Consider the following 21,702-nt stretch of genomic DNA (forward strand, 5'->3'; position numbering starts at 1 on the left):
TACGGCTCTATGTTATAAACTTCTGTGAAGCACTTGGGGGTTTATAGTGCTCACCACACATCTAGATAAGCTCCTTGGGGGGTCTAGTTTTCAAAATGGGGTCACTGGTGGGAGGTTTCTACTGTTTAGGTACGTCAGGGGCTCTGCAAATGCAACATGATGCCCACAGACCATTCTATCAAAGTCTACATTTTAAAACGTCACTACTTCCCTTCCGAGCCCCGCTGTGCGCCCAAACAGTGGTACCTCCCTCATATGGGGTATCGGCGTACTCAGGACAAACTGGACAGCAAGTTTTGGGGTCCAATTTCTCCTGTTACCCTTGTGAAAGTAAAACATTGCGGGCTAAAAATTAATTTTTGAGGAAAAAAAAGATTTTTTATTTTCACGGCTCTACGTTATAAACTTCTGTGAAGCACTTGGGGATTAAAAGTGCACACCACACATCTATTTAAATTCCTTAGGGGTCTAGTTTCCAAAATGGTGTCACTTGTGGGGGGTTTCCACTGTTTAGGCACATCAGGGGTTCTCCAAACACAACATAGCGTTTGATCTCAATTACAGCCAATTCTGCATTGAAAAAGTCAAACAGCGCTCCTTCCCTTCCGAGCTCTGCCATGTGCCCAAACAGTGGTTTACCCCCACATATGGGGTATAGTTGTACTCAGGACAAATTGCACAACATCTTTAGTTGTCTAATTTCTCTTGTTACCATTATAAAAATAACAATTTGGGGGCAAAAAAATCATTTCTGTGGAAAAAATTCGATTTTTTTTATTTTCACGGCTCTACCTATAATTAGGATTATTTAGTCTAGAAAAAAGACGACTGAGGGGCGATCTAATAACCATGTATAAGTATATAAGGGGACAATACAAATATCTCGCTGAGGATCTGTTTATACCAAGGAAGGTGACGGGCACAAGAGGGCATTCTTTGCGTCTGGAGGAGAGAAGGTTTTTCCACCAACATAGAAGAGGATTCTTTACTGTTAGGGCAGTGAGAATCTGGAATTGCTTGCCTGAGGAGGTGGTGATGGCGAACTCAGTCGAGGGGTTCAAGAGAGGCCTGGATGTCTTCCTGGAGCAGAACAATATTGTATCATACAATTATTAGGTTCTGTAGAAGGACGTAGATCTGGGTATTTATTATAATGGAATATAGGCTGAACTGGATGGACAAATGTCTTTTTTCGGCCTTACTAACTATGTTACTATGTTACTATGTTACGTTATAAACTTCTGTGAATCACTTGGGGGTTCAAAGTGCTCACCACACATCTAGATAATTTCCTTAAGGGGTCTAGTTTCCAAAATGGTGTCAGTTGTGGGGTGTTTCCACTGGTTAGGCACATCAGGGGCTCTCTAAACACAACATGGCGTCCGATCTCAATTCCAGCCAATTCTGCATTGAAAAAGTCAAACGGCACTCCTTCTCTTCCAAGTTCTGCGGTGCGCCCAAACAGTGGTTTACGCCCACATATTCGATATCGGCGTATTCAGGAGAAATTGCACAACAAATTTTGTGGTTCATTTTCTTCTTTTACACTTGTGAAAATAAAAAAATGGCTCTGAAGTAAAATGTTTGTAAAAAAAGTTAAATGTTAATTTTTTCCTTCCACATTGCTTCACTTCCTGTGGTTTTGAGCACCTTGAGGGGTGCAGTTTTTTGAATGGTGTCACTTTTGGGTATTTTCTGTCATGAACACCCCTTAAAGTGACTTTAAATGTGAGATGCTCCCTAAAAAATGGTTTTGTAAATTTTGTTGTAAAAATGAGAAATCACTGGTCAACTTTTAATCCTTATAACTTCCTAACAAAAAAATTGTTTCCAAAATTGTGCTGATGTAAAGTAGACATGTGGAAAATGTTATTTATAAACTATCTTTGTGTGACATATCTCTCTGATTTAAGGGCATCAAAATTCAAATTTTGAGAATTGCAAAGTTTTAACATTTTTTGCCATATTTCTGTTTTTTTCATAAATAAACGCAAGTAATATCAAAGAAATTTTACCACTAACATGAAGTACAATATGTCACAAGAAAACATTCTCAGAATCAGTGGGATCCATTAAAGCATTCCAGAGTTATAACCTCATAAAGTGACAGTGGTCAGAATTGTAAAAATTGGCTTGGTCATTAAGCACCAAATTGGCTCTGTCACTAAGGGTTAAAAAAGTTGTTTGAGTGTTTGCAGGGGTCTCAGAACTAAGACCTCATCAGATATACAGCGTCTCCAGTTTGTCGAAAAGTTTAGTCACACTTTCAGGGCTCATACTCACTTGTGCGAGTCTCGGATGAGTCTCGCATGGCAATACCCGACACTGCACCTGGCACGGAGGAGCGGAGCGTGCAGCTGCATGCATTCCTATGCGGCCGCACGCTCCGATCTGAGTGCCGGCAGTAGCGACAGGTATTGCTGTGCGAGAGTCATCCGAGTCTCGTGCAAGTGAGTATGAGCCCTAAAGGACAGATTCACTTTTGAACTGCGTCTTGCTATCTATAGACTTAGGAATCATAAAAAATAACTTGTGAGGCATGCTATGGCATTGACATAGCTCGGTTATTTCAGAACACAGTTTACTTTGCATTTGAACTACAACTTCATGAACTACCAATTTACTTAAATTGCTACGGCAAACAAAAATTCAGGGTGCATCATGAAGTAATTTACAAATGCTATATTTTGGATCTCAATTGTCAGTTTTTTCTTTATACATTCGCAATAGCTTTTATGTGCACTATAAACTGGTATGGCAAAGTATAAAAACTGTAGTGTAGATGCTCTGCACAAAAGCAATGGAGACCAATGATTACATGCATAATGGCTGTTTTCTTATGTCATTCACACCACCAGTCTCCATATATACCACAATAAAGATCTGTAATGTGCCTTTTATAGTAAATGTTTTTCTTCCATAGGAACACACCTACAGTATATGTTGCTTTGGTGTCTTTTTTTTTATTTACTAGGAGTTCATAAGATGCTAAACATTTAATGCCTATAGGCTCCTGGAATATGGATCCAGTCTTGGTAGCCAGCTTAGGTTTTGTCTTCCAACCAATTTACTTTTTTTTATCTATTTCTTCCAATATTTTCAGAAAACTCTTTTGTACCCTATCGCTGTGGAGCACCGACAGTGGAACTTGTTTCATAATACTTCCCTGGAAAAAAAACAAAAATATTTACAATTCAGTCATTATATTATGTGTTGTTAGAATTAAAAATGGCATATCAAAATTAAACTTAGAGTGGTAGAGATAAAAAGGTTGTTGACCCCTTATAAGTTTTGAACTTTTTGAATTTTTTGTATTAGTTTGATTTAAAATACTGGGTGTTCCACAAAATACTAGAGTGAGATTTGGGTCATCTATTGTAAAAGAATATATACCTGAGTCTTTAATACCTAAGTATGGTTTATGAATAGTGATGAGCGAATTTGTTTGGAAAATGATTGCCAAACATAAATTCGGCATGAATATGGCACTTTCGGATTTGTGATAGGAAACACGAGCAAAATTTTATAAAATCGGAAAAAAATCGGTAACCTTCGGTAAAAAGTGCTGGAAAATATTTGCGTTGCCACAAAAGTATTTTCAGCACTTTAGCAACGATAATGGTGGTGTATCATGAGCGTTTGACACATGTTTGATGAGGGGAGGGGGTTTGCAGAGCTCAGGAGGTGTGGTGTCCATGTAAACAGTCATTTTTTCCCCCTAACTTTATATTTGCACATTGCAGCTAGCCAATCATTGTCCAACAATGTCCTGACTAGAGATGAGTGAATATTTCAGTGTTGAGTTCAGATTACAATTTGCAATATTCGCTAATTAATTTGTTGAATATTTGCCGAACATAGCTGAACGCCATTACAATCATTGGGAGCCAAAAACAAACGCATGCACATCACCTTATAGCAGCCCCAAATGCTGCCAAAACACATCAAATGAGGGACAGACACAAGGAAAGTGGCCTCAATTCACCCATAGTAAAAATTGTAGCATGGCACTGCAGCATGAGGTATCGGGGTCTGGGACAGCATTTACAGAATTCAATTGAACATCACAGTAAGATGAGGTGGGTTAGGGATTGGTGTAGGCCGCCTGTGCTGGGAGCCCTGATACCACATGCAACACCTCTACCTGCTTTCATGCTGAGCCACACGCAGGTGGCACAAATATCAGTTTTCTAGACTACCATTGTCAGAAAAATTTAAGGATAGTAACTAGAGTAGTTGAGTCCAAGGAAGTGGAGGCCTGATGGTCTCTGAGGCCTACTGCTACAGGCAACACACATGAAGGAGACCCAGCCAGGAGTGTTCACATTTCCAAAAATTATTGACGGACACCATCAAAGTGGCATCAATTTCACAACAGTAGAAATAGTATAATAGGGACCAATAGTCTTCCACTACACCCAATGCAGCAGATGGACACCCAACCAGGAGTGTCAACATTTAAACAAAATGTGGGCCTTACACCACAGAAGTGGCAAACATGGATGAACATCTCTACTTATGAACACTTTAAAATAAATGTTTCAAGAGCTAAAAAAAAGGACAAAAAAAAGGATAATTATCATGCTTTCGTTTGGCAAACGAAATTCTCAAAGAGGCATTCCCATCTACAAATCTTATGGCACGGAAGATATGAAAAATCATAGCAATCTGATTTGCTGGTGGTCTGATCTCTGAGATCTTTGCCGAACTTCAACAAAAAAAGGAAACTAATTTCTTATTCTGTACAGTGGTCCTCTTAGCCATCCATTGTGCATGGAACAGCAATGCACACGACACATGTTGTGTAGAAAGAAGTTATGAAGTTGTAGTAGCTGTTAAATAGTACGGGCCAAGCTCAGACAAAGTTTAAGAACGAGGCTTGTTTTTGAAATTTGTTTGGTTTCTCAGGATGTTCTTTCCCTATTCACATACACACATGTTTTCAACGTGTATGCATTTTAAGGTATGAAGATATGTTTTTTTCTATTATCATCACAATTGGAAGCAGGATCAATCTTCTCTCTTTGTTAAATAGTACTGCTATCCCTTCAATTTCTTGATGCTTTAGGTGTCAGAGTATCTAGCAATACAATCTATTTGGTTTCGATCTGTGCCAAACGTTTTTTATTGTATTTTGGTGACCATAAAAAACGTTTGGCACAGATCGAAACCAAATGGATTGTATTGCTAGATACTCTGACACCTAGAGGTCTTTATGAATCTTTGAGCTTTGCCTCTTATCTTTAGTATGTTTTGTTTTATTTAACTCTTTGGTTCTTTTTTTCTTTTTCCATCATTTTGTACCCCATCATTTTCTTTCGGATTTATTGTTCTGTTTTTATCTTGTTTTTAATTCTTTTTTCTCTTTCCATTATCAGTAAAATTTCCAACCTATGGGTCCTGTTTTTGACTCCCTCTGCTCCGTATGGACTTAACTGATCACCACCCCCGCCATCTGCAATCACGGACACCAACTATGGACAAGAACATGCCGCTTATTGCCCGCATAACGTGAATGGACTTCTATATACTTATATAGTCCTTTCTGAGGATTGCATTTATCTTTATATTATTAAGTGCCTTTCTTGAGAATATTGTGGACTAGAAGTATAAATGACTATATGGTATTGTCTTTCCATCCTGTTTGCGGTTATTATACCTTCTGCAGCATGCTCCTCCTTGTGGCCGTGCGCATCGCACTGTGTATGGCCGGCTCCGGCATGTTGGCGGGCGTCTTTGTGCTTTGTGCGCCCACTCCGGGACATTTTCCCCGCGCCTGCGCACTTGGCTTGACGCCCTGTCTTCATGCAGGGACCTGGCTGTCGCAGTGCGCATGCACCGCTTGTGCCGCTATGATTGGCTGGGTATGTACATGTAACTGGGGTCGGGGGGTTATTAGAAGGTCCTGGACGATCTAACTTTATATCCCTTTGAGAAAGCGGCGTGGCAGTGCCGCAAAACGCTCATCGGGGCTTCTTTTCCGGTTGTGCCTCTCCTTCTCCCCCTGTTTCTGGTAAGACCATCATCAATAGATGATGTTACGTCCTAGACAATTGATGATTTTCTATTTATGTTAGTACATGTGGCTATATTGCCTGATACATCTTCTCTATATGGGCTTACCAATTTTACATTGCATATGGGGACTGGTTTTTCCCTGTTTAACTACCTACTATTTACTGGGGTGAAAAGGGGTGGCAGCTCTCTTTCTGTTATTGATTGGAATATTAATATAACGATGTATTACTGATTGCTACTTTAATGTTTATACTAATAAAGATACCGTTTACATACACTCCTACTGTATGCTCCTTGTTCTCCACTTTTCTACAACTAACTTTATTGTTAAGTGTTATTTTTACATATATTTAATTTAATATTTAATTCTATAAATTAAGAATAGCTGAACATGCACAGTTCTTAATTGAATTTACCAAAACTGCATGTGCAAGGCAACCAAATGTCTCATTTCCACGTGTAACATGATTTAGTGACTCTTGTACAAAGTCTCTTGGAGATTTTGTTATTATATTTGTGTTTTGGTTTTTGGTCATAGGAGTAGAAACTCCAAATGGAGTAACAGCCTGTAAGGAGATAAAAAACAGACAGATTAAAATACTGATGGAAAGTACATTATCAGCAAATTATTGCAATCTCTTTTCATTACATAATAAATAGATTATTGTTATATTTTTCTTTATGTCAACTTTGTAAATGTAGCTGTTTTCAGATAGCAAAGCAGAGATTGCGAACACTTTCAGCTTACATTGCATGGCAGTCACTATGGTGGGAGGGGAGTATAACTGAACTGACAGTACTGTGTCAGGAGAGCTGCAGCTGCAGATGTGTTTGTAATACTACAAAGCCCAGCTCTGCTTTACTGCCTCTCCCCCAAACAGACTGCCCTGAGATGAAAGCTGTAGGGTGTTAGTAGTCTCTACTCTACTTTAGCACTTGAAATCATGCATGGCTCTGCAGTGAGACCAGTGAGGAGAACAAACTGTCTTTACATATCTCACCAGAGAAACCCGTTATAGTCTATTGTTGGGGGCGTGTTCTTTATACTCCTGTATATTGTTGCCTACCTGTGATTGGCCAACATAATGCAGGAGATAAAGTATATGTCTCTCAGTGAAAAAGTGTTTGGTAATGCCCTTGGACAAAATATACAGCTCTGGCAAAAATTAAGAGACCACCACATTAAAAGCCCTGTCATGGGCAGTCCAATCTCCAGACCTGAACCCCATTGAAAACCTCTGGAATGTAATCAAGAGGATGATGAACAGTCACAAGCCATCAAACAAAGAAGAACTTAAATTTTTGTGCCAGGGGCAGTGTGAAAGACTAGTGGTAAGCATGCCAAGACGCATGAAAGCTGTGATTAAAAATCATGGTTATTCCACAAAAATTTGATTTCTGAACTCTTCCTGAGTTAAAACATTAGTATTGTTGTTTCTAAATGATTATGAACTTGTTTTCTTTGCATTATTTGAGGTCTGAAAGCAATTTTTTATTTTTTTTATTTTGACGATTTCTCCTTTTCTGAAAAAAATACTAAATTTATTGCTTGGAAATTCGGAGACATATTGTCAGAAATTTAAAGAGTAAAAGAAAAATGTACATTTTACTCAAAAATACACCTGTAAAGCGAAAAATCGGAGAATCTGAACATTGTGCAGTGGTCTCTTAATTTTTGCCAGACCTGTATATTAGAACCTTGACTTTACAAGCTTATATCTCTGTAATGATAAATTAAAAATGAACAACTATGTTTTACTCAGCTCTACAGCCACTATTCCATGATGTGGCTAGCTTAACATTCTAAAACTGGTGAAAGGTCCTCTTTATGAGCATAGGTGCCCATTAAACCAGAATCATATATATTATTTTCCTAGTAGCTGTACAAAATAGCATTTAGTCAAATACATTGTTTTGGTCATAAATGTAACATAAAATTAAAGGGTCCAATCTACCATTTGCCATTTATATTACTAGTGTCATTTCATGTGGAAGAGGATATTTTGGGCCTAATAAAGCTGCAATGCCTGGGTGCAACTATTACCTCTGGTCCCCATACAGTGGCATGTAAAGGTATGGACTCCCCTGGTCAAAATTAGTGTTATTTTGAACAGTTAAGGTACCGTCACATTTAGCGACGCTCCAGCGATATAGACAACAATCCGACCTAAACTAGATCGCTGGAGCGTCGCTGTTAGGTCGCTGTAGAGATGTCAAAAACAACAACTCCAGAACGATGCAGGCGCGATCCAGTGACGCATTTAAGGTACCGTCACACTAAGCGACGCTGCAGCGATACCGACAACGAGGTCGATCGCTGCAGCGTCGCTGTTTGGTCGCTGGAGAGCTGTCACACAGACAGCTCTCCAGCGACCAACGATCCCGAGGTCCCCGGTAACCAGGGTAAACATCGGGTTACTAAGCGCAGGGCCGTGCTTAGTAACCCGATGTTTACCCTGGTTACCAGCGTAAACGTTAAAAAAACAAACACTACATACTTACATTCCGTGTCTGTCCTCCGGCGCTCTGCTTTCCTCTGCACTGTCAGCGCCAGTCAGCCGGAAAGCAGAGCGGTAACGTCACCGCTGTGCTTTCCGGCTGGCCGGCGCTGACACAGGATGCAGGAGGAGTGCAGAGAAGCACAGCGCCGGGGACAGACAGCAGAAGGTAAGTATGTAGTGTTTGTTTTTTTAACGTTTATGCTGGTAACCAGGGTAAACATCGGGTTACTAAGCGCGGCCCTGCATTTAGTAACCCGATATTTACCCTGGTTACCAGTGAAGACATCGCTGGATCGGTGTCACACACGCCGATCCAGCGATGTCAGCGGGAAGTCCAGCGACGAAATAAAGTTCTGGACTTTCCTCAGCGACCAACGATCTCCCAGCAGGGGCCTGATCGTTGGTCGCTGTCACACAAAACGATTTCCTTAACGATATCGTTGCTACGTCACAAAAAGCAACGATATCGTTAACGATATCGTTATGTGTGATGGTACCTTTATCGTTATCACTGGTTGTTAGCTCCGTGAAAAAACATTGCAGGCATCGTTGCTTTTGCTGTCAAACATGACGAATCACGCTGACCTGACGACCAAATAAAGTTCTGGACCTTCAGCTACGACCAGCGATGTCACAGCAGGATCCTGATCGCTGCTGTATGTCAAACACAACGAGATCGCTATCCAGGACGTTGCAACGTCACGGATCGTTGTCGTTCTCGTTGTAAAGTTGCTCAGTGTGAAGGTACCTTTAAGCAAGTTGAAGATTAAATGATCTCTAAAATGGATAACGTTAAAAGTGACATATTTACCTTGTATTTCAGGCAAAAAAATTATATATTTTCATCTTTTACATTTTAAAGATTACAAATAGGAAAATGGGCCGATGCAAAAATTTGGGCACCCTGCATGATTACTACCTAGTAGCACCCCTTTTGCAAGTATAGCAGCTTCTAATTGCTTTTTATAGCAAGCCAAGAATCTTTCAATTCTTGTTTGAGGGATTTTCATACATTCTTCCTTGGAAAATTTAGTTCTGTGAGATTCCTGGGTCATCTTGCATGCACAGCTATTTTGAGGTCTAGCCACTTGATTTTCAATGATGTTCAGATCAGGGGACTGTGAGGACCATTGTAAAAGCTTCAGTTTGATCCCTTTGAGGTAGTCTATTGAGGATTTTGACATTTGTCTAGGATCATTATCCATTTGTAGAAGCCATCCTCTTTTCAACTTCAGCTTTTTTACAGATGGTGTTACTTTCGCATCAAGAATTTGATGAAATTCCATTGCAAACGTCTGATACTGAATTTCATGATGAGGATGCAGGAGAGGTTTTCTTCTGTTGACTCTTCTATTACTGCGATATTTGTGCAGGTGTCTCTGAACAGTAAAACAATGTATCACAATTCCAGACTTTGGTAAATCTTTCTGAAGGTCTTTTGCAGTCAATCAGGGGTTTTAATTTGCCTCTCTAGCAATCTTACGAACAGCTATCACTGAAATTTTGATTGGTCTTCCAGACCTTATCTTGACCTATACTGTTCCTGTTAACTGCCATTTCTTAATTACATTTTGAACTGAGGAAAGGGCAACTTTAAAATTCTTTACTATCTTCTGGTAGCCATCTCCTGCTTTGTGGGCCTCCACCATTTTAATTTTAAGACTGCTAGGCAGCTGCTTAGAAGAACCCGCGGCTGCTGTTTTTTGGCACACAGTTAGGAAAGGCTGGGTTTTTATAAGGGTACGTGCACACGTTGTGGTTTTTGATGCATTGCCATGGTGTTTTTGGATGCACAAAATGGTCTTAAATCCGCAGTGCACTGTGCGCACAATGTTAATGGTAAATTCAAAAACGTGCGCATGCTGCAAAACAAACGCGCGCATTTGCAGCTTTTTTCCGCAGCATGTCAATTCATTGTGCGGAACTTCAGTGTTTCTGCACCCATTGGCTTCCATTGTGTCAGGCCAATCCGCAGGAAGACCGCAGATGTAAAAAAGATCTGCAGTTTTGCTGCGGATGTGGTTCGGGAAATGCTGCGGCCCGGGAGGAGGGAAGTGTGTGGGCAGAGTGTAGGCAGTGACTGTGTCCATGTCTGTGTGTGTGGGCAGGGTCTGAATGTCTGTGTGTGGGTCTGCGGGGCTGTGTGCAGGGTCGGCAGGGCTGTGCTTGGGTCGGCGGGGCTGTGCTTGGGTCGGCGGGGCTGTGTGCTATGTCAGTGAGGGTCGGTGGGGCTGTGTGTGGGGATGGCAGGGCTGTGTGTGGGGGGTCTGCGAAGCTGTCCGGGGGTCTGTGGGCTGTTCATGGGTCTGTGGGGGTCTGCCGGGGCTGTGTGGGGTCTGCTCGTTGCCCGGGGGTCTGCCGAGGCTGCGCGGGGATCTGCGGGGCTGTCCGGGGGTCTGCTTGCTGTCCAGTGGTCGGCCAGGGCTGTGTTAGTGTGTGATTGTGTGTGCAGGCATCATCCGATGGGACTATAAGTCGCATCCACTATGCATGCTACAGTGACAGTGATTGACACATTAGCCAATGATGGGCCAGTAGTAGTCCCATCATCCGGCTAATGTGTTGAATGTAAAGAAAAAAAAACACATACAGTACATATATAGTTCATACTCACCATTTACACTTAATTCCCGAAACCATCGCTCACCTGAAAAAAAATGAAAATAATAAACTAACAATATACTCCCTGTGTCCGATGTAATCCAATTAATACGATTGTCCCACGGCGATCTCCCATGGAGAACTGTCACATCAGCTGATGCGACCGCTCTCCAGGGGCTCTGGTGATACAGATAGGTTTCTTGCTCTTCTTGCCACTACCCTCGGTTTACTTGGGATAAGTGCCTTGAGCCTTATGTCATTCAGCAGGATCCCCCAGTTTCCCTCCATTATTTGATGAACATCACCCCACTGATTGTTAAATTTAGTTATAAGGCTCAGTTGGTTTGAGCTGGTTCTTAACCGTGTTTGTAGGACTTCTTCTATTGGTCTCTGTCGGGAATATTCGAACGCCCTTGAGATGATTTTACGTGGGTAACCCTGTTCCTGAAAACGGTTTGTAAGTGATCTTGTTTTATCCTGAAAATCCGACATAGTGCTACAATTCCTCCTAAGGCGCAGGAACTGTCCTTTTGGGATGCTGTTGCGTAGGTGGTTCGGATGAAAACTTGAATAATGCAATACATTATTAGAGGCCATCCTTTTACGGAAGAGAGTGGTATTGATCCGATTATCCCGAATCATAATTTTCAGGTCCAGGAAATCGACCGAGCTGGTAGAATAACAAGATGTTAGTCGAATGTTGCATTGACTGGTATTCAGCTCCTCAACAAAATTTTCCAAAGCTTCTGCTGAACCTGTCCAGAAAAAAATAATATCATCAATGAATCGGTACCATTTTAAAACATTCTCATGAAAGTACCTATTCTTTGCCACCTGAGTCTCCTCCCACCACCCCAAAAAAAGATTCGCATATCAGGGCGCGCACAAAGCCCCCATAGCTGTTCCTGACCCCTGTTTGTTGAAAACTCTGTCAAGAATAAAGTAGCTCTTTTATGAAATCATTCTCAAAAGGTCCAAAATAAATGGGTCGTGACCCCTATTTTCCGTTGAGAACTTGTCCAAAAAATATGCCACGGCAGAAATACCTAAGTCATGCTTGATACTTGTATACTCATCAAGGGGTCCAACTGTTGAATCAGAAATGATGAGTCACGTATGTATGAATCCAGTTTGAGGATGATGGGCTGTAGAAAGAAGTCAAGATAGATACAGAATTTCTCATAGAGACCCCCGATTCCCCAAAAAATGGGCCTACCCGGAGGATCAGACAAAGATTTATGCACCTTCGGTAACATATAAAACGTTGGAACAACCGAGTGCTTGACCGTCAGGAAATCCAATTCTTTTTTGTCTATGATGTTTAGAGAGTGGGCATTACCCAAGAGTCTATCCAAACTAGATTTAAACACCACCGTCAGGTCCAAAGGTGTTATGACCTGGTGGTCAGGACAATAATGGACCTGGTGGTTAAGAGCACACGGAATGACCTGATAGTTACTGATAATAAAGGACGAGCTCTGGGACGTGGGAACTCTGCTGACCGCAATCCCTAATCCTATCACACACACTAGAAATAGCCGTGGATTGCTCCTAACGCTCCCTATGCAACTCGGCACAGCCTAAGGAACTAGCTAGCCCTGAAGATAGAAAAATAAAGCCTACCTTGCCTCAGAGAAATTCCCCAAAGGAAAAGGCAGCCCCCCACATATAATGACTGTGAGTAAAGATGAAAATACAAACACAGAGATGAAATAGATTTAGCAAAGTGAGGCCCGACTTACTGAACAGACTGAGGATAGGAAAGGTTGCTTTGCGGTCAGCACAAAAAACTACAAAAAGACCACGCAGAGGGTGCAAAAAGACCCTCCGCACCGACTCACGGTGCGGAGGCGCTCCCTCTGCGTCCCAGAGCTTCCAGCAAGCAAGACAACAATAAAAATAGCAAGCTGGACAGAAAAATAGCAAACCAAAGAAAAACAAGCAGGAACTTAACTTCTGCTGGGAAGACAGGTCACAAGAACGATCCAGAAGTGAACTAGACCAATGCTGGAACATTGACAGGTGGCATGGAGCAAAGATCTAAGTGGAGTTAAATAGAGCAGCCAGCTAACGAATTAACCTCGTCACCTGTGGAAGGAAACTCAGAAACACCCACCAGAGGAAGTCCATGGACAGAACCAGCCGAAGTACCATTCATGACCACAGGAGGGAGCCCGACAACAGAATTCACAACAGTATTCCCCCCTTGAGGAGGGGTCACCGAACCCTCACCAGAGCCCCCAGGCCGACCAGGATGAGCCAAATGAAAGGCACGAACCAGATTGGCAGCATGAACATCAGAGGCAAAAACCCAGGAATTATCTTCCTGACCATAACCCTTCCACTTGACCAGGTACTGGAGTTTCCGTCTCGAAATAGGAGAATCCAAAATCTTCTCCACCACATACTCCAACTCCCCCTCGACCAACACCGGCGCAGGAGGATCAACGGATGGAACCACAGGCGCCACGTATCTCCGCAATAACAGCCTATGGAACACATTATGGATGGCAAAAGAAGCAGGAAGGGCCAAACGAAATGACACAGGATTGATAACCTCAGAAATCTTATACGGACCAATGAAACGAGGCTTAAACTTAGGAGAGGAAACCTTCATAGGAACATAACGAGACGACAACCAAACCAAATCCCAAACACGAAGTCGGGGACCCACACAGCGCCGGCTGTTAGCGAAACGTTGAGCCTTCTCCTGGGACAATGTCAAATTGTCCACCACATGAGTCCAAATCTGCTGCAACCTATCCACCACAGTATCTACACCAGGACAGTCCGAAGACTTAACCTGCCCTGAAGAGAAACGAGGATGGAAACCAGAATTGCAGAAAAATGGCGAAACCAAAGTAGCCGAGCTGGCCCGATTATTAAGGGCGAACTCAGCCAATGGCAAAAAGGACACCCAATCATCCTGATCAGCAGAAACAAAGCATCTCAGATATGTTTCCAAAGTTTGATTAGTTCGTTCGGTTTGGCCATTTGTCTGAGGATGGAAAGCCGAGGAAAAAGACAAATCAATGCCCATCCTAGCACAAAAGGATCGCCAAAACCTCGAAACAAACTGGGAACCTCTGTCAGAAACGATGTTCTCCGGGATACCATGTAAACAAACCACATGCTGGAAAAATAATGGCACCAAATCAGAGGAGGAAGGCAATTTAGACAAAGGTACCAAATGGACCATCTTAGAAAAGCGATCACAAACCACCCAAATGACCGACATCTTTTGAGAGACGGGGAGATCCGAAATAAAATCCATAGAAATATGCGTCCAGGGCCTCTTCAGGACCGGCAAGGGCAAAAGCAACCCACTGGCATGAGAACAGCAGGGCTTAGCCCGCGCACAAGTCCCACAGGACTGCACAAAAGAACGCACATCCCGTGACAAAGACGGCCACCAAAAGGATCTAGCCACCAAATCTCTGGTACCAAAGATTCCAGGATGCCCAGCCAACACTGAACAATGAATCTCAGAGATAACTCTACTAGTCCATCTATCAGGGACAAACAGTTTCTCCACTGGGCAACGGTCAGGTCTATCAGCCTGAAATTTTTGCAGTACCCGCCGCAAATCAGGGGAGATGGCAGACAAAATTACCCCCTCTTTGAGAATACCCGCCGGCTCAGGAACACCCGGAGAGTCAGGCACAAAACTCCTTGACAGGGCATCAGCCTTCACATTCTTAGAGCCCGGAAGGTACGAAACCACAAAATCAAAACGGGAGAAAAATAACGACCATCGAGCCTGTCTCGGATTCAACCGTTTGGCAGACTCAAGATAAGTCAAATTCTTGTGATCTGTCAAGACCACCACGCGATGCTTGGCTCCTTCAAGCCAATGACGCCACTCCTCGAATGCCCACTTCATGGCCAACAACTCACGATTACCAACATCATAATTACGCTCAGCAGGCGAAAACTTTCTAGAAAAGAAAGCACATGGCTTCATCACCGAGCCATCAGAACTTCTTTGCGACAAAACAGCCCCTGCTCCAATCTCAGAAGCATCAACCTCAACCTGAAATGGGAGCGAAACATCTGGCTGGCACAACACAGGGGCAGAAGAAAAACGACGCTTCAACTCCCGAAAACCTCCACAGCTGCAGAAGACCAATTGACCACATCAGCACCCTTCTTGGTCAAATCAGTCAACGGTTTAGCAACACTAGAAAAATTAGCGATGAAGCGCCGATAAAAATTAGCAAAGCCCAGGAACTTTTGCAGGCTCTTCACAGATGTCGGCTGAGTCCAATCGTAAATGGCCTGGACTTTAACAGGGTCCATCTCAATAGTAGAAGGGGAAAAAATGAACCCCAAAAATGAAACCTTCTGAACTCCAAAGAGACACTTTGACCCCTTCACAAACAAGGAATTCGCACGAAGGACCTGGAACACCATTCTGACCTGCTGCACATGAGACTCCCAATCATCCGAAAAGACCAAAATATCATCCAAATATACAATCAGGAATTTATCCAGGTACTCTCGGAAGATGTTATGCATAAAGGACTGAAATACTGATGGAGCACTGGAAAGCCCGAATGGCATAACCAGGTACTCAAAATGGCCCTCGGGCGTATTAAATGCTGTTTTCCATTCATCGCCTTGTTTAATACGCACAAGATTATACGCCCCTCGAAGATCTATCTTGGTGAACCAACTAGCCCCTTTAATCCGAGCAAACAAATCAGACAGCAACGGCAAAGGATACTGAAATTTGACGCTAATTTTATTAAGAAGGCGGTAATCAATACAAGGTCTCAAAGAACCATCCTTCTTGGCCACAAAAAAGAACCCTGCTCCTAACGGTGATGACGACGGGCGAATATGGCCTTTCTCCAAGGATTCCTTTATATAACTCCGCATAGCGGCGTGTTCTGGCACAGATAAATTGAACAATCGGCCCTTAGGAAACTTACTACCAAGAATCAAATTAATTGCACAATCGCAATCCCTATGAGGAGGTAGGGCACTGGCTTTGGGCTCATCAAATACATCCCGATAATCCGACAAAAACTCTGGAACTTCAGAAGGAGTGGAAGACGAAATAGACAAACATGGAACATCACCATGTACCCCCTGGCAACCCCAGCTGGACACAGACATAGATTTCCAGTCCAATACTGGATTATGAACCTGTAGCCATGGCAACCCCAAAACGACCACATCATGCAGATTATGCAACACCAGAAAGCGGATATCCTCCTGATGTGCAGGAGCCATGCACATGGTCAATTGCGTCCAGTACTGAGGCTTATTCTTGGCCAAAGGTGTAGCATCAATTCCTCTCAATGGAATAGGATACTGCAAGGGCTCCAAGAAAAAACCACAGCGCCTAGCATACTCCAAGTCCATCAAATTCAGGGCAGCGCCTGAATCCACAAATGCCATAACAGAATAGGATGACAAAGAGCAAATCAGACAATAGAAATTTCGACTGTACCGTACCAATGGTGGCAGACCTAGCGAACCGCTTAGTGCGCTTAGGACAATCGGAGATAGCATGAGTGGAATCACCACAGTAAAAACATAGCTCATTCCGACGTCTGTGTTCTTGCCGTTCAGCTCTGGTCAAAGTCCTATCACATTGCATAGGCTCAGGCCCATGCTCAGATAGTACCGCCAAATGGTGCACAGCTTTACGCTCACGCAAGCGTCGATCGATCTGAATGGCCAAAGACATAGACTCATTCAGACCAGCAGGCATGGGAAATCCCACCATGACATCCTTAAGGGCTTCAGAGAGACCCTTTCTGAAGATTGCTGCCAGGACACATTCATTCCACTGAGTGAGCACAGACCACTTTCTAAACTTCTGACAACATATCTCCGCTTCATCCTGACCCTGACACAGAGCCAGCAAGATTTTCTCTGCCTAATCCACTGAAATAGGTTCGTCATAAAGCAATCCAAGCGCCAGGAAAAACGCATCAACATCACGCAATACCGGATCTCCTGGTGCAAGGGAAAATGCCCAGTCTTGAGGGTCACCACGTAACAAAGAAATAATGATCTTTACTTGTTGAACAGGGTCACCTGAGGAGCGAGGTTTCAAGGCAAGAAACAATTTACAATTATTTTTGAAATTCAAGAACTTAGATCTATCACCAAAAAACAAATCAGGAATTGGAATCCTAGGCTCTGACATCGGATTCTGAACCACAAAATCTTGAATGTTTTGTACCCTTGTAGTGAGATTATCCATCCAAGAGGACAGAACTGGAATGTCCATGTTTACACCTGTGTCCTGAACCACCCAGAGGTAAAGGGGAAAAGAGAGACAAAACACACTGCAAAGAAAAAAAAATGGTCTCAGAACTTCTCTTATCCCTCTATTGAGATGCATTAGTACTTTGGGCCACCTGTACTGTTATGACCTGGTGGTCAGGACAATAATGGACCTGGTGGTTAAGAGCACACGGAATGACCTGATAGTTACTGATAATAAAGGACGAGCTCTGGGACGTGGGAACTCTGCTGACCGCAATCCCTAATCCTATCACACACACTAGAAATAGCCGTGGATTGCTCCTAACGCTCCCTATGCAACTCGGCACAGCCTAAGGAACTAGCTAGCCCTGAAGATAGAAAAATAAAGCCTACCTTGCCTCAGAGAAATTCCCCAAAGGAAAAGGCAGCCCCCCACATATAATGACTGTGAGTAAAGATGAAAATACAAACACAGAGATGAAATAGATTTAGCAAAGTGAGGCCCGACTTACTGAACAGACTGAGGATAGGAAAGGTTGCTTTGCGGTCAGCACAAAAACCTACAAAAAGACCACGCAGAGGGCGCAAAAAGACCCTCCGCGCCGATTCACGGTGCGGAGGCGCTCCCTCTGCGTCCCAGAGCTTCCAGCAAGCAAGACAACAATAAAAATAGCAAGCTGGACAGAAAAATAGCAAACCAAAGAAAAACAAGCAGGAACTTAACTTCTGCTGGGAAGACAGGTCACAAGAACGATCCAGAAGTGAACTAGACCAATACTGGAACATTGACAGGTGGCATGGAGCAAAGATCTAAGTGGAGTTAAATAGAGCAGCCAGCTAACGAATTAACCTCATCACCTGTGGAAGGAAACTCAGAAACACCCACCAGAGGAAGTCCATGGACAGAACCAGCCGAAGTACCATTCATGACCACAGGAGGGAGCCCGACAACAGAATTCACAACACAAAGGTAAGGCAACATAGTGCTGTGGATTACCCAATTGTCTCTTAGCTTCCTTACTATACATATCCTTGGGCCACAGCACTATGTTGCCCCCCTTCTCTGTCTCCTTAATCTCAAAGAGTTCATTGGATTTTAATTTTGATAGGGCCTGTTCCTCTTCTTTGGACAGATTATTTTGACCAAATCTATCTATCCTTAGATTCTGAATGTCCCTACTAGTTTTTTCAAAAAAGATTTGGATGGCTGGGAACAGGGAAAATGACGGGGTGGCTTGAGATGCCAACCTGCCACCAAATTTGCGCCTACCTTGGTAGTTCTCATTTTCCTCAAGAAGCTCCATCAGATCCCGCAAGAGCTGTCTATACATATCTGTTAGGTCATCCAATATTGAGGGGTTTTGATACAGTAATCTGAAAGTCAGTTGTCTACAAAATAAATACAAGTCCTTCGTTAACCCAAATTTGTCAAGGGTGTTCATTGGGGAAAAAGACAGACCCCTGGATAACAACACCCTTTCAGCATCGGATAGACTATATGAGGACAGATTAATGATATTCATCTCACCCATCTCCCCTTCTGGTGTTGTATCTTCTCCTATCGTTTGCGGTTGTTGTATCGGGTGACTCGTTTGAAACTTGGTGACCAATCCCTGTGGCGGCCATTCTTCTTTCTTTGAGTCCAGGGTGATGAAGAAGTGCGTTCCACTTCGAAACGCGTTGGTTAATTTTGACCCTTCTGCTACTCCGTTGTCCAGTGACGTCACATCGTAGTCCTGCGACTGCGCAACAGCGGCCATCTTTTTTGTATCTCCGCGTGTATCAAGGGACGCCGCCGGCCGGGGCGCCTCAGGCTCTACTCACTTCAACATTTTCCTCTCCACCTCTTGCTCTGCCTACAAGCTATACCGGGTACGTGCACACTTGCCTCGGCTCTGCAGAGACCAACAAGTACTGGTTGCACAAACGCTTGCTGGAGCCCTTCCACACAGCATTAGACTCCACACGCTACTAAGGTATGTGAAACACGTATGTATGCTAATCTGGTAACGCAGGATTAACATAGGGATGATTGAATAGGAGTACTTACCATACGAAGTTATAAGTGTGATCAAACAGCTAGTGATTGACTCTATAGAGCACAGCAGTACCTTCTGCGTATTCATTTTCAGTTAATCGAACCCCCAACTCCCATGGGATTTTTTTTCGTTGCGCGGTATTTTATAGTGTTTCTTGTTTTGGGATTTTTAACCTGTTTTTTTATGCCAAGAGATGCAGATTCTGTGTGGAAAAATCCGCAGGCAAATCTGCAACGTGTGCATATACCCTAAAGCTGGAAAATTTACATCACCTGGCCTTTCCTAATAATGATGTTGAACAAGACATAACCCTAACAGGCTAATTAAGGTATCAAACTTTGGTCAAAGTTATTTGAGCACACTTATACCCAAGGATGCCCAACCTTTTGCATTGGCCCATTTTCCTTTTTGCATTTTTGTAAAAGATAAAAAATAACAATATATACATTTGTTTACCTAAAATACAAAGCAAATGTGTCTTCTTTAACTTTGGCATTTTAGAGATCATTTCATCTTCAACTTGCTAATCTGTTCACAATAACAGTCATTTTAACCTGGGGTGTCCAATCTTTTACATGCCACTGTATATGTAAACTCCTGTACCAAGATTTGACTTCTCTTTTATACAGTTGTGCTCAAAAGTTTACATATCCTGGCAGAATTTTTGCTTTCTTCACCTTTTTTCAGAGAATATGAATGATAACACCAAAACATTTCCTCCACTCATGGTTAGAGGTTGGGTGAAGTCATTTATTGTCAAACTACTGTTTTTTTTCTCTTTTTAAATCATAATGACAACCCAAAACATCCAAATGACCCTGATCAAAAGTTCATATTCCCTGGTGATTTTGGCCTGATAACATGCACAGAAGTTGGCACAAATGGGTTTGAATGGCTACTAAAAGTAACATCCTCACCTGTGACCTGTTTGCTTGTAATCAGTGTGTGTGCATAAAAGCTGAGTGAGTTTCTGGGATCCAGACAGACTCTTTCATCTTTCATCCAGCCACTATCAGTTCTGGATTGTGAGTCATTGTGAGAATTGTCAACAGATCTACCGGAAAAGGTAGTTGAACTGTATAAAACAGGCCAAGAAAGCAAAAATTCTGCTGGGGTATGTAAACTTTTGAACACAACTGTATGTTTGTCAATTAACATCACAGTCTAGTATCTAACACAAGTAATTTGCTATTAGGTTTATAAAGTGTTATAAGAAATGTGGAACTTGTAAATGGTTTACAGGAATCTGTTAGCCATTTTAATTGTGCTTACAGCATCATTCCAGGCAGAATTTATCTAATAAGTCAGTGAGTATTGTTCTTACAGCATCATTCCAGGCTGAGTTCACTTAATAAATCAGTGAATATTTAGTGTTGCTCAATTGAGGGGTTGTTCTTTTACCTAGGGTTTCATTTCCATTATAGGCAAAATAGTAACAACAGTACTAGGTAAGAAGCCAGCACAGAAATGGGGTATATTCACCAGACACCTTATAATAATATTTTATTAACCACTTGATGTTCCCTATAATCCAAATAAATGTGCTAATTGATGCTGATAATTGAGGGTGAGTTCATATGTAATGCCTAAGGCAGAACCATTGGAAAATATAGAATTGCATCATGCATTGGAAGTTATTATCGGGAATACTAATGAAGTACTTAAAAATACTTACTTAGTATTAATAGGATCGGTCTAATGAGTAAGCATTGAACATTTCAATATGGAAGCTGCAAAAGCTGAAATTAAGCAGTTTCTTACACCTATGTTAGTACTGGGCATAAAAACACTTTTCAAGATTTCAACCTGGCCATACACATGAGACAATTGTCCGCCAAGCATTTGATTGACAATTTGCCATTTCTCCCAACTTACCCCCCACATATTTGTCTCTGACGGACTTTTGATATATCAATGCTGGCCACAGTTTTCCTAATATTGTATGGGTAATAATGAAATAATGAAATTATTTTTTTAGAGGCTCAGTTGCCAGAGCAAGTGTCATCCTGCTTTTTAAAGTGCAGCCCACAGAGACATCACTAGTGGTCCATAATAAAACTAGCCAATGTTCCAAATAACAGAGTTAGCCATAACATCCTCTACCAGTGCAAGCCTGAAAGTGCCCATAACATCAATACACTTTATCATCCCCAACAAGCTCCTTTGCCACCAGGAGGAAATTATGTGTTAGAGGCAGTTCTTATGTAAATTTACTACATCATATCACTTCCTAGAGTATTAGGTACCCAATGACCGTGTAGCATGTGGTGATATCACAAAATACTCATACATTGTTGCAGGGTTTATATATGGATTGA

General features: G+C 42.4%; 1 protein-coding gene across 2 annotated transcripts in view; it reads right to left on the reverse strand.

The window, feature by feature from the left end:
• Positions 1-2,643: 2,643 nt before the first annotated feature.
• Positions 2,644-21,702, reverse strand: part of HSD17B3 (hydroxysteroid 17-beta dehydrogenase 3) — a 160,938-nt gene continuing 141,879 nt past the window's right edge. For both annotated transcript variants that reach the window (XM_069745461.1, XM_069745460.1), the window contains 2 exons: positions 6,435-6,584; positions 2,644-3,166 (listed from right to left, as the gene is read on the reverse strand). In XM_069745461.1, coding sequence (XP_069601562.1) covers positions 3,068-3,166; positions 6,435-6,584 — 249 coding nt within the window. In that variant the 3' untranslated portion in view covers positions 2,644-3,067. The remainder of the gene's footprint in view (positions 3,167-6,434; positions 6,585-21,702) is intronic.

The sequence above is a fragment of the Ranitomeya imitator genome, chromosome 1 (assembly GCF_032444005.1).
Source record: "Ranitomeya imitator isolate aRanImi1 chromosome 1, aRanImi1.pri, whole genome shotgun sequence".
Lineage (NCBI taxonomy): Eukaryota > Metazoa > Chordata > Amphibia > Anura > Dendrobatidae > Ranitomeya > Ranitomeya imitator.